Here is a 15,860-nt window from a genome sequence, read left to right as displayed (position 1 = left end):
AACTCAATTACCAATCAATCCAATATTAAAAAATAAAACTAAATAAATAAATAAATAAATAAAACCAAGTCAATCATGTTTAACCCGTTAAATCTTGAATTTAAATCTTGAAATAAAAATAATTCTATAAAAATCAAATCAATATAAATTATAAAATTTAATTTTTAATTAATCTATCTATTGAATGATAAAAAAAACATTAATTATAAAAAAAAACTTAAATCGATCGAGTTAACCTATAAAATTATAATTTTTATAATAAGATCGAGATAGAATTAATCTATCTATTGAATGATAAAAAAACATTAATTATAAAAAAAAGCTTAAATCGAGAGTTAATCTATAAAATTTATAGTTTTTATATAATTAAAAAAATTAAAAAAAATATTATTTCAACAAATAAAAATTTACGAGAAAAATTTTATAAAAAATAAATTTAATATTAATTATAAAAATTAAAAAAAAATTATTTCAACAAATAAAAATTTATGAGAAAAGATTATAATTTTTATAATAAGATCGAGATAGTTTTATAAAAAATAAATTTAATATTAATTAAAAAAATTAAAAAAAATATTATTTCAACAAATAAAAATTTACGAGAAAAAAAACAATAATTTCCTCTCATTAATACATTCTTGTTAATATATATTATTGTACCCATTTTCTGAAGACGTGAACTCTCCTCTAGAGCCTTTGCCTCAACAAGTTGACTTGTTGAATTGACGTTGTCAGCAATGGTGCTCTTCCAAATCCGAAGCTGGAGGTTGACTTGGCCAGCACAGCTCACGGAATTTTCCAAGCGTACTTGGTATGTCACCGATGGCCGGCCCTCTGGAGATGCGGGAATATTCGAAAATATAATAATAATAATTTTTTAAAGTATTTTTTATTTTTAAAAAAATATTTTTGAAATTATCATATTAAAATAATTTAAAAATATTAATTTTAAAAAATAAAAATATTTTTAAAACATAAAAGTAAACCTAGACACCATCTTAGTCCCAGGAATCTTAGCAGCGGAGGATTTAGCTGTGTAGCATTTCATTATTGTGGAGAATGAGTGAAGACTTTTCTTTTACCTTTAGAGTTGCGATGTATCCTCTCTCTCTCTGGTCAAAATTTAAATATTTTTTATTTTAAATTATTATTTTAATATTTTTAGATTAGCTTAATATGCTGATATAAAATAAAACTAGAAAAATAAATAAATATTATTTTTTGAATATATTTATAAATTAAAAAATTAAAAAATAATATTTATCACTCTCAAATACTCAAAAATATACATTTATTAGTCAGGTAAACAAGCAGGGCTAAATTCATTATAAAATTATTTAAAAAATATATTTATTTTATATTTATTTTCATCTCTCCAACCAAACATATTTTTATTATTCTTTCATTGCGTCAAAAGCTAATTTAGCGGATATTGTTGCTAATCCAAAATATATGAAAGGCACCATTTGAAAATATAAATCATATTTTATAAAAAATTATTTTTTATGTTTTGAATTATTTTAAGGCGCTGATCTCGTAAATAATTTTTAAAAAATAAAAAAAATATTATTTTAATATATTTTAATATAAAAAATATTTTAAAAAATAATTATAACTATATTCTAAAACAAACACTCAGATAGATAAATCTAAATGAGATATTCGTGATTGTGTTTGGTAAATCTTAGATAAAATAAATAAATATAAAAAAAAATATTTTGTTGAAAAAATATTTACTAATACTCTGTACAATTTAAGATTTGTTATATCTTATCTTGTTTCATTATTCTTCTTCATCTTATATGTTGGTCGCTTTATTATCCTTTCTTTGAGACAATTAATTAGCAGGAAGATCAGTGTTATTATGTCACTCATTCTTCTCCCCATGTCATGCAGGAACATTACCCTATTCATTGTTGCATTGGACTGCTATAATTATAGGTTATAGTTACAAAACCTGAATTATGAGCTAAGTAGGTTGATGTTGGGTCAGGAGTTCAATCTAAGTTATAATTCTTTATAAAAAACCAAAACCAGTGAAAATTAATTATTTTTGTATATAAAAAAAACCTGCTATAATTACTTATAAAATTAATTATTTTTGTATATAAAAAAAATTAATTTAAAACAAAACCTAAACCAAACCAGGCTCGAATTGTTAAATCATCGAGTTACTTATTATATTAAAAAAAATATTTTTATAAGTAAAATATGTTTATTATAAAATCTATAACAAGTCTTGATTAAAACCATTAGTATTCTCGAATTGAATTGAATTATTTTTTTTAGAATTAAAGTAAATTATTAGTATTCCAAACCAACATATATCCTTCTTTAATCCTAGTGATGATTCATTTAGGCAGTTGGAATAAGAAAATTCATGAATGTAAATTTAAATGGAGAGAAAAGATATCCGAGCCAATTGATTCCTTAATAGCAAACATGCAAGTTGCCACTCCATGCACCAATCTGTCATTGATATATAAGAAAAATCGATTTGTTACTCTCCTTTCGAACCATGGTTACTAGAGTTTGTCTCGAGTTTCTCGAGTTTGACTCAGAAAAGGGTTTGGATTATTGGGTTGTTGGATTAATTTATAAATTATTAAATTAACTTAAGTTTGATATTTTTATTTAAAATAATATTATTTTAGCTTTTTTTTTAATTCCTTGATTTTAACTTAAGATCAAGTTTTAAAAAGTATTCTAGAAACAACCATTTATTACATTTGTATTCATATATTGCATAGATAGACTATATTACACTTTTCTTTCTATAAATCATTGGATTTTATAATAAAAAAGATGAAAAGATAAAATGTTATACATGTAAACAACTTGCAAAAGAATTATATAAATTAGTTGATTTTTTTTTATTCATTGAGTCAATTTACAAGTCATCTTAAACTAATTTTGTTTTATAGATATTTATTTATTTTTAATTTTGAATTTTCAAACCAGTTTACATACACTTCAATTAATTTTCCAGAATTTTCTATGAAAATTCTTAACAACCCGCTCCCTTTCTATAATCTAAAAAATAAAATAGAGTTAGTAACTACTAAATGAATTTTTTATTAGTATGAAAATAGTAAATATAATATATTTTTATATAATTGTTTTTAGTTAAGTTGCATTTGTTTTTATGGTTAAACTTGCTTTTTAAATTATTTTTCTCTCAAGAAAAATATTAAATTGATGATTTTGATGTTTAAAATAAAAAAATATTATTTTAATATATTTTTAATGTTAAAAAGTATTATAAAAACATCATTCACTGCAAACACACACTTATTTGCAAACATAATTGTATTTCTTTTTTGTTTTAAGAAATTAATAATATTTGTTGTTGGACTTTTAAAAATAGAAAAAGAGAGCTTGTAGTTTTTTTTTATATAAAAACAAAGAGCATAGGCCTTTTCTTTTTGTTTGTTACATAAAAAATAGTCTTTTTAAAATTAATTTTCAAACTTTTATATGTTTTATGAACTTTTAAAAAAATTAACAAACAGAAAATGAATTTTAGTCAAATTAAAAAATAAATATTTTTAATTGAAAAACGTTTTCCTCTTTCTAGCAAAAAAAATACACTTTTATTTATTTATCATTTTTTATAAATTATTTTCCTAAATAATACTACTTTCAAGAGAACAAATAATCTTTTTAACCGTAATAACTTACAAAGACAAGCAGCACAAAACACAACACAAAACACAATTGTCTGTCGTTTTTGTCATCTCTCTTTCCTCGTTCCTTTTCTCTTCTGTCTCCACCAATACAATTACAACAAACACTCAGATTCTCCCGGTCTTTCTCCCTTCAAACGACAAATCGTTTTCAACATCAGCACTTTACTTTCCACAGTAACACTTACCTATAAATCTCCCTCAGATAATTTCCTTTTGCAGTGATTTCGATTCTTTTGTTTTTCTTTGACTTTCACATCTGGGTTTGATCTCGAAGACCTGATTTTTCTTCTGTTTTTATTGTTTGATCTTCCTGCACTTGTTTCTAATTTCAGAACCCATCTCTTGAATTTCTTGATTTCTTTGATTTTTGGGGTTTAATCAGTGTTTTAGTTGGTGGGTTTTCCATGTTCTCATTGACCATCGCCGAAAGTTATAGTCTCGGGATCGTTTGTTGACGGTTTTTGCAGTGGAAGAGTTCAACTCTGATCGAGGAAGAAAATTAGTTGGCCTTTTGGTTTCTTTGAATGAAAAGTGAGAAACTTTATAGATGGCAAGGAATAGATGGGATAGAGAAGATGCACCAGAAAAGCACATCGGTTTGCTTCAACTGGTTCAAATGTTGTCATTGCTGGTTATTTTTGTTGCTGGTATAATCATAGGCATAGCTACAAGTCCTCACATCAACCAATACTTTGATTCGCTAGCGCAGTTAACTTTCACGAACAACGTTGCTTTTCCTAAGATATCTGATGATAATTGTACGATTTTGAGGACTTGTGAGAAGGTTGATTGTTTGAGTATGGAGGTGTTTGTTCATCCAGACAATTTGACTCATAGCATGACTGATGACGAGGTCCTTTGGAGGGCTTCTATGTTGCCATATAAGAAAGGGTATCCCTTTTATAGAGTGCCTAAAGTTGCTTTCATGTTTTTGACTAGAGGGCCTTTGCCTCTGTTGCCTTTGTGGGAGAGGTTCTTTAGGGGTCATGCCGGGTATTTCTCCATTTATGTCCATACTCCTGAAGATTTTGAGCTCAATGTTTCCACTGATTCTCCATTCTATGGAAGAAAGATACCAAGTAAGGTATGAACCAAAAACATATGGTTTTTAGGTTATGGTAATTCTTTATTCTTGCTTATTTTGATATCTATTGGAAATATACTTGACATTGCCATGATATGGATGCCGCAGATGTAATATCCTTCTAAATTGAGTTGGATAGGTTCAGATTCCTAATGAATTTACATGTGAATGTCCTTTCTGGAGAAAGTTTGTTGATGGATTTTTCACAATTCCTCTCTTTACGCGTGCGCTCGATTTGTACAGATACAGAGTAAAACAACCATAGGATTGATCACTTTTCAGTTGGACCATTTCACTCGTTGCCATCTAACTGCTGTTTCTTAAGAATTTAACAGCGTAATAAATTATCAGGATCACACTAAACATCAATTCGAAGATTGAATGGGCTGCTCATGAAATCTTGCATATCATTTTCTTCCTTGTCAAATTACTCTATGGATTTTGCACGGAGCATCTCTTCGCAAAAGTGCATGATAAGCCAACTATCACATACATGAATGCTATTGCTCAGTACAGATACTTGCCGCCATATAAAGCATGCAATTGATTAGTCTGCCAGTTTCATTCATACGAAATAGTGATATTGGAAGCTTTCTGCAGTTATTTACTCTACAGTCACAGTGGTTAGGTTAATAAGATGCATTCTTCCCGAAAAATATTTATGGTTGATGGTTTTTTTTTATGAAGAAATCCTGTAGTTACTGGAAACTAATTGTTTGTTATGGACTAGCTATTGTTGCGCTATTAGCTTTGTGTTATCTGCAAACAGAGCATTGCCTTTGTTTGTTTGACAAATGCACCTATGTTCTTCCATGAGCACTTTGTATCTGATAGAAGTGATGTGCACATGATTTGCATTTTGTATTTGCTTATGAATTTATTCAATTTTCCTCTCACCAGGATGTTGAATGGGGATCAATATCAATGGTTGATGCTGAGAAGCGCCTTCTAGCCAATGCCCTGTTGGATTTCTCAAATGAACGTTTTGTTCTCCTGTCTGAGAGCTGCATCCCAATCTACAAATTCTCTATTGTCTACAAGTATCTCATTCGTTCTAAACACAGCTTTGTTGAGTCATATGATGCACCTACCCGCTATGCACGTGGTCGTTACAACCAGAAAATGCTTCCTGATATTCATCTGTATCAATGGAGGAAAGGGTCACAATGGTTTGAGATCCAACGCGAACTGGCTGTTTATTTAGTTTCAGACACCAAGTACCACACCATCTTCAAGAAATATTGTAGGCCTGCATGCTATCCTGACGAGCATTACATTCCTACATACTTGAACATGTTCCATGGGTCACTTAATGCGAATCGGACTGTGACATGGGTTGATTGGTCAATCGTTGCACCACACCCACCAACATATGATGGTATTGATATTACAGAAGGCTTTATACAGTCCATTCGGAACAAAGGGAATCATTGTTCCTATAATTCAGAGATGACATCTGTTTGTTACCTCTTTGCTCGGAAATTCGCTCCAAGTGCGTTGGTTCCTTTGCTTAACCTAACCTCGACGGTAATGGGATTTTAATTTTCCTTTTCATATCTCGGAAGAGTTAAGATATCATTTCTATAGCTGTTTGGGAAAGTTGTGGTTGTGGCTTTTAAAAAGCTACAAATTGTAGCTTCTGCAAATAAAGCAAGAAAGAAGCTGTGATATACACACCTAAAAGCCACAGCTAAAAGCTACAACCACAATCAAATTATTGATTCCCAAACGCGCACAAGTTCATTGGTGGGGCTGCTCTCACAGCTCTCCAAAAAGTTTTGGTTTGGGGACATTGTACAGTTAGTTTTCATAGAGCATTGAGGTTTTTGACCATTGAGGAAATTACAATTTGTTCCACACATTTTTGTGACAGTACTAGGCTGCTTTTCAAAGAAAAGCAGCCACAACACAGAATTTAATAATTTTTTCTGCATTTATTCCAATAATGATGCGAAAGGCACACTTGAATGTTGATTGATCTCTTATTGCTTGGATGAACTTGTTCTTGTTACATATGATCTTGGTGCTCTAGACATACAAGTATCTAGTGACAACTTATCAATCCATTTTATTCTTTCTTGAAATTTTGTTAGCAAATGCGTTTCCTTGTGTTAAACTAGTCATCAATCATGTGTTTCATGAATTTGTTGAAAATTCCGAGTTAAAATATATTTTTAAGATGGTAAGTTCTTTGGAACATCACTAGTGATATGATTTTCTCTCGTGTGCAATGAATTATATTAGAGTAGGTTTTGACTCTTGTCAAAATGTAGAAAATCGGATGGTGGTGGTGATACATAAAAGAATGATTAAAACTCTATATTCATGCAAATAATTATTAAATTAAATATTATCAAGAAAAAATAATAAAAACATGACTTATTATCTACATGATAATACTGAAATCAAGATAAATGCTCTTTTTTTATATATATGTATGAGAACCTTTTCAATTTTTTTAGACGGTTATGAAATTAAAATTTTTATACCATTCACATAGTAATTATTTATATCTTTTCCTAGACACAAGACAGGGAGAGAAACAAGAAAGCAAATAAAAAATATTTTATAATTTAGATGAAAATATTCTTATAATTTTTTGTTAAAATTTAGTTATTATTCTGGATTCCAAAAGAGACGGTGATAAGATAAAGAAGGAAGAGAAGATAGAGATATGATTAATTGTGTTTGTTAACGATATTGTTTGTTTTATAGTGAAGATAAAATAAAATATAAAAAAATATATTTTATTTTTAATATATATTAGTAGCAAACTTATGTATTTTTAAAATAATATTAAATATTTTTTTGTATGATTTTGATAATAGTTGTGATAATGATTTTAATTCTATTTTTTTGAATTGTTATTTTTTTAATTTTTTTATATGATTATAATTTTTTTTAATTTTTTAATTTAATATTTAATTTTCTAGGAATTGAAATTCATGATTTTATTATATTAAGTGCTTTATATTTAAAACAATTTTTTAATTTAATATTTAATTTTCTAGAAATTGAAATTCATGATTTATTATATTAAGTGCTTTATATTTAAAGCGTGTTTAAGAATGTGGTTGCGGTTGCTTTTCACTCAAAAAAGCATGCTAATAATTTTTTTTATTTTTTAAAAATTATTTTTAAAATTAGTATATCAAAATGATTTGAAAACATAAAAAACACACTAGTGTGTGTTTGAGAATATGGTTGTAGTTGTTTTTCAAAATGTTTTTCACTCAGAAAAGTATGTCAATAAATTTTTTTTTATTTTTTAAAAATTATTTTTGAGATTATCACATTAAAAAGATTTGAAAATATCAAAAACATATTAATTCAAAGAAAAAAAAATTCAATTTTTTTTTAAATATTTTCCAAACGCAATATCAAACAGTATCTTAGTAAATCTGATTACAAGTTTTAAAAAGTTAATATACTTTTTAAAATATTTTTTATTTTTTATTTTTTATTTTTAATTGAGTTATTCTAGTTGCATAATTTAGACCACGAGTTTAAAAAAATATCCGTGTTAACTTAACTCTAATTAATATTTTTTACATATATTTCATAAACAGTTTTTTATATATTTTTTACTAATTTTCAGTAACTAAATATTATTTTTTATCTAACAAATAGTTTAACAGTGTTAAAGTGCGGCATGGAAGCAAGTTATTTTCTATATTACCTTTATTTTATTAATTTAAAATACTTTTTAATACTGTAGAAATAACAACATAACAAGTAAGCAATTACAAGGAATGTTAGGGTATTTTAGATATTGATTAAGATATCTCAAATAAGATGATTTCCAAACATGGATATTATTTGTGGCTATATATTCCAACCCCCCCCCCCTCAACCCTCAATTCTTCCATGTAATGGAAATAACAACATAACAAGTAAACACTTACAAGGAATGTTAGGGTATTTTAGATATTGATTAAGATATTTCAAATAAGATGATTTCCAAACATGGATATTATTTGTGGCTATATATTTGTAAAATTATCAGAAATCTCCTTAATTATATTTCCAATATTAGTAATGTAAACCCTTTATTTAAACTATTCAGGTTATCCAAGAAATACATTTTGTTCCCTTTTCTAACAGATAAAATCTATTCTTTTTTTTTTTAAATATATTTTCTTAACTTTCCAATTATCCCAATTAAAAATTTTAAAAAAATTCAAGCCTAAATATAAAATCATATGTTAAGCCTAAAAACTTAAAATTCAATAAGCATATTTTCTTAACTTTCCAATTATCCCAATTAAAAATTTTAAAAAAATTCAAGCCTAAATATAAAATCATATGTTAAGCCTAAAAACTTAAAATTCAATAAGCCAAGCTTGTTGGGCCTTTCAAGCCTGCATATCTGGTTAAACATATCATTTTATTGATTTTTTAAATTAACTATAAATAATACTTTGTTAATATTCATCCATTTTATAATACCTAGATTAACTTATACAAAACCAACAATGATTTGAGAAAATTCAACCTCGAACAAGAGAGAGATTGAGTTAGTACTTGGGTTCTTAAGAATCCTAATCCCAACCCCTAACAATGAAATCTTCAAAAAAAAACCTAAAACAAGCTAGAAATCAAGAAGCTAGAAACCAAGAAACCAAAGCTCATAGTTCTCATAGTTCTCATATTCTCTTTTAAAAAATCTTTTGAAAGTTAATACTTAAAATATTTTTATTTTTTAAATGAGACCAAAATTAAAGCTAAACAATTAAAATATTCAAATTTGATTATTGACTAGACTTAAAAATAACTTTAATTACAGATTTGATATCTTGATATAGGTTATTATTGTATAAATCTCAATTCCTAACCTTATATTAACTTTATTGGAAAATATTTTATTTAACTAAAAATTTTTAAATTTTTATATTCATAGGGTTAACATAAATATGAGTCAAAGGGTTCGATAGCCTTATAATTCTTATTTATTTCTCATTTGTTTTAAGGATAATTTCAAAAAATAAAATATAAGAGAATTATTAAGAATTTAGATAATTTCAAAAAATACAATTTGAAAGAATTATTAAGAATCTTGATCTTGGCATTTTTAGTAAAGTTATTAAAGTTGACATGGTCTACTCTATTATCTAAATCACAAGTTAGAGCAAGTTAAAATGTTGTTTTTATAAGAATTTTTTTAAAAAAATTAAATTAGATATTAATCAGGTTGACCAGTTAAATTCAATCAATTTTAGCTTATTTTTTAAAACCTAACTTAAACCAAGTGTTAAATTGGCTGAGTCTCGGGTCAGTAAGGAAAATACATCAAGCCAATAAGCCATTACATTTACATTACAGTAACTCCATGTGCAAGCCAATACATTTATATCGTTTTATGGGGTGTAGAATAACATTAAGGAAAATACATCAAGCAAAGAGCGTTCAAGTGCTGTGAAGCAGCTCGGGACAGCATCACATCCAACGATCCCACAATCCATAGTATGAATTCACAAAAAAAAGAGAAATGAACCCTCCCATAAGCTAATGAAACAGGTTCAAAATTGTTTAGTTAACTGTTATGATATTCAGTGGCCGCACAATTCACCTGATGACCTGAAAATTTACATGGATGATTATTACACAAGAGTCTCTCTAGCACTAGTCAAGTAGATTAACGTTGACTCATCAATGGGATATCTTTAATAAATATTAAGGGTCAAAAAGTACCAAGAATAATTGATCATCGTAAAGGACTCATGCATTAAGCACTTACTAAACGCATAGCGGCACTTCTACCATTTATGCTTGCAAGTGAAACTAGCAACCAGGGACAATCCCCGGATCCCCACGCACATATATCGATGATGTAGCATTCCTGTCCCAACTCAAGATCAATCCCTGAAAGAACCAGGAAATTTATCAAGCCATTCCGTGCCCGGAATCATGCTGCTGCCTGCTGGTGGCTGCGTTGCCATTCAAGGGCTCCTGATGAATGCTGTTCAGCCATATCTGAAGGTCCATTTGGCTGGCACAGAAGAAGAACCATTACAATACAAGTAGCATGAGGGAATATAATCTAATATCCAGGAAACATACAAGAACAGCCAGGCCAAATTTAGGTCACTTTCCACAACACCAAAGAGAATCTAAGCATGCACATCTACACTTACAGATTCTGAAGTGAATGACAAATTATATAAAATTTCTACAGAGGTTTGTAGATACACCATTCTGTATGCTATATTTATAGATATGGTTATGGCCAGCTACAAATGAACCAAATGTTAGAAGAGTAGATGAAACAAGTGTACTGAAAATGAATTAGCACAACGTTTTAACTGTCTTTCTTGCTATTTGCACATAATCTCGAAATAATTACTTTCAGTGAAATTTGGCTTTGTTAAAGGGAACACAGAGGAAATCAAATGCATCTGCAATTCCTTTTCAGATGGATAATTGTCTGAAGGCTGAAACAAAAGAGGCTGGTGAGGCCAGATTGAAACTCCATCTAAAAGTGACAAATTTACTGCTAAATCCTGTCTTAAGGATTTGGTACAAATATGGGAGGTATGACTTCCACTCAATGAGCAATATGTACTCAGCAACAACAATGATCTAAAATTTTCTGTCCAAACAAAAATTAAAACAATGAGCAGAGAGGATTTCATATCAAGGATTCAAGCTGTTACCTGCTGCTGGTTGTCTTCCCCTTGTTGTCCAGCCATCTGAGAGGATCCTACAGGATGGTGTCTGACCACTGAAGGTGATCCATTAGAATATTGTCCTCCATTTGGTAAGGATCCTACAGGATGGTTTCTGACCATTGAAGGTGATCTGTAAGAATATTGTCCACCATTCTGTGAGGATTGAAAAGGTGCATTTGGTGAGGATCCTACAGGGTGGTTTCTGACTACTGAAGGTGATCCGTAAGAATATTGTCCACCATCCTGTGAGGATTGAAAAGGTGCATTTGGTGAGGATCCTACAGGGTGGTTTCTGACTACTGAAGGTGATCCGTAAGAATATTGTCCACCATCCTGTGAGGATTGAAAAGGTGCATTTGGTGAGGATCCTACAGGGTGGTTTCTGACCACTGAAGGTGATCCATAAGAATATTGTCCACCATTCTGTGAGGATTGAAAAGTTGCCTGTCCTGACATCTGTGGAGATTCATTTGGATGACATTTAATCATATGAGAGGTTCCTGGTGGCTGCTGTTCCATATTACTGGACCCTAATGCCTGCTGTCCCCCAGTTTCAGAGGACCATGATGGCTGATGCCCTCCCCTATCAGAGGACCATGATTGCTGCTGTCCTCTTGTTTGAGAGGACCAAGATGGCTGATGGCCTCTTGTTTGAGAGGACCAAGATGGCTGCTGGCCTCCTGATTGAGAGGACCAAGATGACTGCTGGCCTCCTGCTTGAGAGGACCATGGAGGATGCTGGCCTGTTTGAGAAGAATGTGACAGCTGCGGTCCAGTTTGTTGTCCTGTCTGAGAAGATTGTGACAACTGCTGTCCAGTTTGAGAAGAACATGAAGACGGCTGTTGACCTCCTGTTTGAGAAGAACACGATAGCTGTTGGCCTGCTGTTTGAGGAGACCATGGTGGATGCTGGCCTCCTGCTTGAGAAGACCATGAAGATTGTCTCCCTGCCATTGTAGTTGCCAATATCAATCAATGATTAAAGAAACAGAATGAACATAATTCATCGTAGCTGAAATGAGTAGCATTCAAAGAGATTAAAGGAAAACAAAAGAATTACATTTTAAAAAGATTAAAGGAAAACAAAAGAATTACATTTTTTTTTAAAAAGTTAAATATTATGAACATCAAATAAAAATAAAAAAACAGAATGATAAATAAATAGATCACTATTCATAATACAACAACAAAAAGGAAAATAAAAAGATAATAAAAGTTAAATCTTCAATTGGATAGTCACTACCTTGGTAAGGTTTTGATGGCTGTTGTTGATCCATATTGTGGAATCCCGATGGCTGTTGCCTATTATGAGAACCTAGTGGCAACTGCCCGGTCATCTGAGGAGATCCTAATTGTGTTTGTCTTGACGTTGGATGGACTCCAAAGGACTGGGATCTTGAAATCTGAGGTTCACCTGAAATTGATTTTCCCATCAATGGAGAAGGCCCTAATGGCCACCCACTAGCCATTTGAGCAGGTTCATGTTGACTTTGAGGCTGTCTTGGATAAGCAGGTCTTGAATTGTTAATCCACTTACTTTGATCCAAAACACTCTTAACCTCACTACCCCGTCCAGCATTTTCAAAAACCTCTAGTACAAAATCCTTCAATACAGGTGGAACACCAACACCATATTTCATCATTTGGTCGAGGATATCCTTGCCCATGTCAAGTGCACCAGCATTACAAAGCCCCCTAACCACAACATCATAGATTGAGGAGTCTGGTTTTGGATCTTTGTTTCCCATTTTGGTCAAAATCTCTGCACACTCCACTGCCTTGCCATTCTTAATCAACTCACCAAACACCCTAGTCCCAAAGCTTGCCACCACCCTCAAACCAGCATCTGCCATTTTATTAAACATTCTCAAAACATCATCAATCTCCTCCATCTTCAAATATGTATCAATTAATGTCCTAAAAGTTGTGACATCAGGAGTCAAGCATTTGGCGGATAATGCTGCAAAGAACTCCTCCGCCTGCTTCATCATCCCATTCTCGCAAAACCTTGCAATAATGTTGTTGTACCCCGCAACATCCATTTGAAAAGGCTTAGACCCAGGCTTTGTCCCTGCCTTTTTAAATGTATTAATTGCCTCCTCAAACTCGCCTTCCTTAAAGCACTCATTCACCATTGTATTAAATGTATCTGAATTTACACCTTGGTGGGTTGGTGGCGTATGATTATCCAGCATATGCTCAAACAAAGCCCATGCAGCCTCTTTCTTCCCATACTTAACCAGAACCTCCAAAATGGCATTACATGTTGCAGGTACCACCTTAAAATTCCTATCCTGCCAAGACTTGTAACTTTCCATAGCCTCCTTATCCTTCCCTTGTTTAAACCACCAATCCATATACGTGGCATTAATCACTCCATCATAAACCAAACACCTCTCTTTCAACTCATTGAAGAACTCATCGGCCTTCTCCAAATTCTCCAACTCCAAAAACCCTTTGATCACATTATTATAAACCAACGAATCTGCACCATGTCCTTTAACCAACATCTCCCTCAACAAAGCAACCGCATCCTCCATCCTCCCAGCATCAATCAACCCTTTAGTTAAATGCCTATAAGTAACTGAAGACGGTGAAAACGGGGCTATCTCAATTATACGCCTATAAACCTCAAGCCCCACATCAACTCTCCCCTCATCGCAATGTGCGTTAATCAAATTATTATATGAAACAACATTAGGCACTATATGATGTTGTTCAAAAAAGAAATTGAACAGCGCAATCGCATCGTCATATCTGCATATCAATCACAATACAATAATTCGACATCATAAATTACATTCAAAACAACAACTTAAAAAGAAAATACTCACAATTTATCTACACTCTAATCAAAGAATGTACCTTTTGGCGCGATACATAGCAGCTATGATGGCGTTGCAAGTAAAAACAGTGGGCCGAGTACGTGAATAAACAGAATTGCGAGCAACATGGGATGCAGTGTCGAGATCGAAAGCGCGGATTAGGGATTGGACTCGATTGTGGAGGTTAAGGCGATTGCCAGTTAATGCGCTTGTGGAGTCAGGGAGGCGAGGAGCGTTGGGGTCACGAGGGGGAGGGTTCGGGTTGCGTTGCATTGCTTGGAGTGGAGGTTCGATTCGGAGGCGGCGCCTTCTTCTTCTACGTTCTGCGGCGGCTTCTTCTGCTGAGGAAAAGGAGAATGTGCGAGATGATGGCAGGAGTGGGGTGGTGGAAATGGGAGGGTTAGGGTTTGGGATATGATGGAGGGGAGAGAGAATGAGGTGGTGGAGAGCTCGAAGTAGAGGATGATTGGTGGTTGTTAGAGTGGAAGACGAGCGGCGAAGGAGGAGGATATGGAGGGACATTTTTTTCCGTGTGGGGGGCAGGGGCGGCGACGGCAGCGGATTTAAACCCAAAAGTGGAAGGAGGAGGGGCAGAGATGAGTGCTTAAACCCTGAAGTGGGGATTTAACATCAAGTAGGATTAACACGCCACTGTGTGTCATGTCGTTCGCTTGTTTGTTAAATAAATTTAACAATAACATGTAAAATTAGCACATAAAAAGGTTGATTATGGAATTATTTAGATATTTAGATATTTATTATCCAATAAACATTTAGTATTAAATGAAAAATAAATTAACTAATATATAAACTTGAAGTATATATGTGTATCAAATTATTAAACTATAAAATAATAAATAGTATACATATTTAACCATAAAAAAGAGAAGGAAGAGTATCTCCTGCTATAGCAACAATCATGGTTTTAGATCCACGGCTAGAATTAACAACGGGGGAGGATTTGTGAAGGTTAGGTGTGTCGTGTGGAAGCTTAGGTGTGGATTATAAGTTTGATAGATATCATGATGGATGATTGATAAAGATTATAAAATGAAATGATAATTAAAAAACAAAGAATTGGATGTTGACTTTTGAGTAGTGTTGTAGAACATTGTGAGAATTGAGTAGGTGTGAGTCGTGTGGCGTATCTGTGTTTCTAAGGAAAGGGGCTGTTGCTTGCTAAGGTTGCTAGGCTGGGTTAGAATAGAGAGTGTTTTTTTTAACTCCTAGAAAAAACATGATGTCGAAACAGGGTTAAGACCTTCTTCCTCGACCCTGATAACTCTGAAACACCCGCCAAGAAGATGCGATCCTCAGCATCACCTGCCCCTAATGTATCTTCGCTCACTAAAACAAAATGTTTAGGCTTCATTTGTTTATGCAAGGTAGTTTCATTTTTTTTATCTTCATGTAAAGAGCAAGCATTACAGCATTGGACATCTTTGTCACTGTTGCCCTTTACATGAAAACCACAAAATGCACCCCTGCTCAGATTCTGTTCATCAAAGTCCCTTCTTTCTTCATCCGTTGCTGCATCAACCTCTGCTGTCCTTCCTGCCCTTTAATGTGTTGATATTTCGTTTACAACCTCTGG

At 31.8% G+C, this 15,860-nt stretch overlaps 2 protein-coding genes across 4 annotated transcripts; one reads left to right on the top strand and one right to left on the bottom strand.

Moving 5' to 3' along the window:
• The first annotated feature begins 3,734 nt into the window (after positions 1 to 3,734).
• On the top strand, positions 3,735 to 6,767 carry LOC105128426 (Core-2/I-branching beta-1,6-N-acetylglucosaminyltransferase family protein). Its single transcript, XM_011030087.1, has 2 exons — positions 3,735 to 4,773; positions 5,674 to 6,767. Exons 1-2 carry the CDS (start codon positions 4,237 to 4,239, stop codon positions 6,313 to 6,315), a joined length of 1,179 nt encoding a protein of 392 aa, XP_011028389.1. The 5' UTR covers positions 3,735 to 4,236; the 3' UTR covers positions 6,316 to 6,767.
• Positions 6,768 to 10,062: 3,295 nt separating this feature from the next.
• GRP23 (glutamine-rich protein 23) lies at positions 10,063 to 14,907 on the bottom strand. Of its 3 annotated transcripts, none has more exons than XR_842860.1 (5): positions 14,307 to 14,907; positions 12,685 to 14,198; positions 11,427 to 12,388; positions 10,465 to 10,762; positions 10,063 to 10,350 (listed from the first exon to the last, which is right to left on the bottom strand). XR_842860.1 is itself a non-coding variant. In XM_011030086.1 (4 exons), exons 1-4 carry the CDS (start codon positions 14,786 to 14,788, stop codon positions 10,679 to 10,681), a joined length of 3,042 nt encoding a protein of 1,013 aa, XP_011028388.1. In that variant the 5' UTR covers positions 14,789 to 14,907; the 3' UTR covers positions 10,063 to 10,678. The 3 variants fall into 3 exon arrangements, 1 of the variants encoding a protein (XP_011028388.1); XR_842861.1 differs by having other exon boundaries at positions 10,511 to 10,762; XM_011030086.1 differs by having other exon boundaries at positions 10,063 to 10,762.
• Between the last annotated feature and the right edge of the window lie 953 nt (positions 14,908 to 15,860).

Source organism: Populus euphratica, unplaced genomic scaffold, assembly GCF_000495115.2.
Source record: "Populus euphratica unplaced genomic scaffold, PopEup_1.0 scaffold14.1, whole genome shotgun sequence".
In the NCBI taxonomy this organism is placed as follows: Eukaryota; Viridiplantae; Streptophyta; class Magnoliopsida; order Malpighiales; family Salicaceae; genus Populus; species Populus euphratica.
This window is presented reverse-complemented; position numbering and strand designations above follow the sequence as displayed.

Bases quoted from the DNA above. Each gene is read 5' to 3' on its own strand.
- LOC105128426 (XM_011030087.1), top strand. From the start codon at position 4,237: ATGGCAAGGAATAGATGGGATAGAGAAGATGCACCAGAAAAGCACATC. The intron at 4,774-5,673 runs GTATGAACCAAA...TCCTCTCACCAG, and splicing joins GAAGAAAGATACCAAGTAAG to GATGTTGAATGGGGATCAAT.
- GRP23 (XM_011030086.1), bottom strand. From the start codon at position 14,788: ATGTCCCTCCATATCCTCCTCCTTCGCCGCTCGTCTTCCACTCTAACA. The intron at 12,389-12,684 runs GTAGTGACTATC...CTACAATGGCAG, and splicing joins GCCATCAAAACCTTACCAAG to GGAGACAATCTTCATGGTCT. The intron at 10,763-11,426 runs GTAACAGCTTGA...CTTCTGTGCCAG, and splicing joins GGGAAGACAACCAGCAGCAG to CCAAATGGACCTTCAGATAT.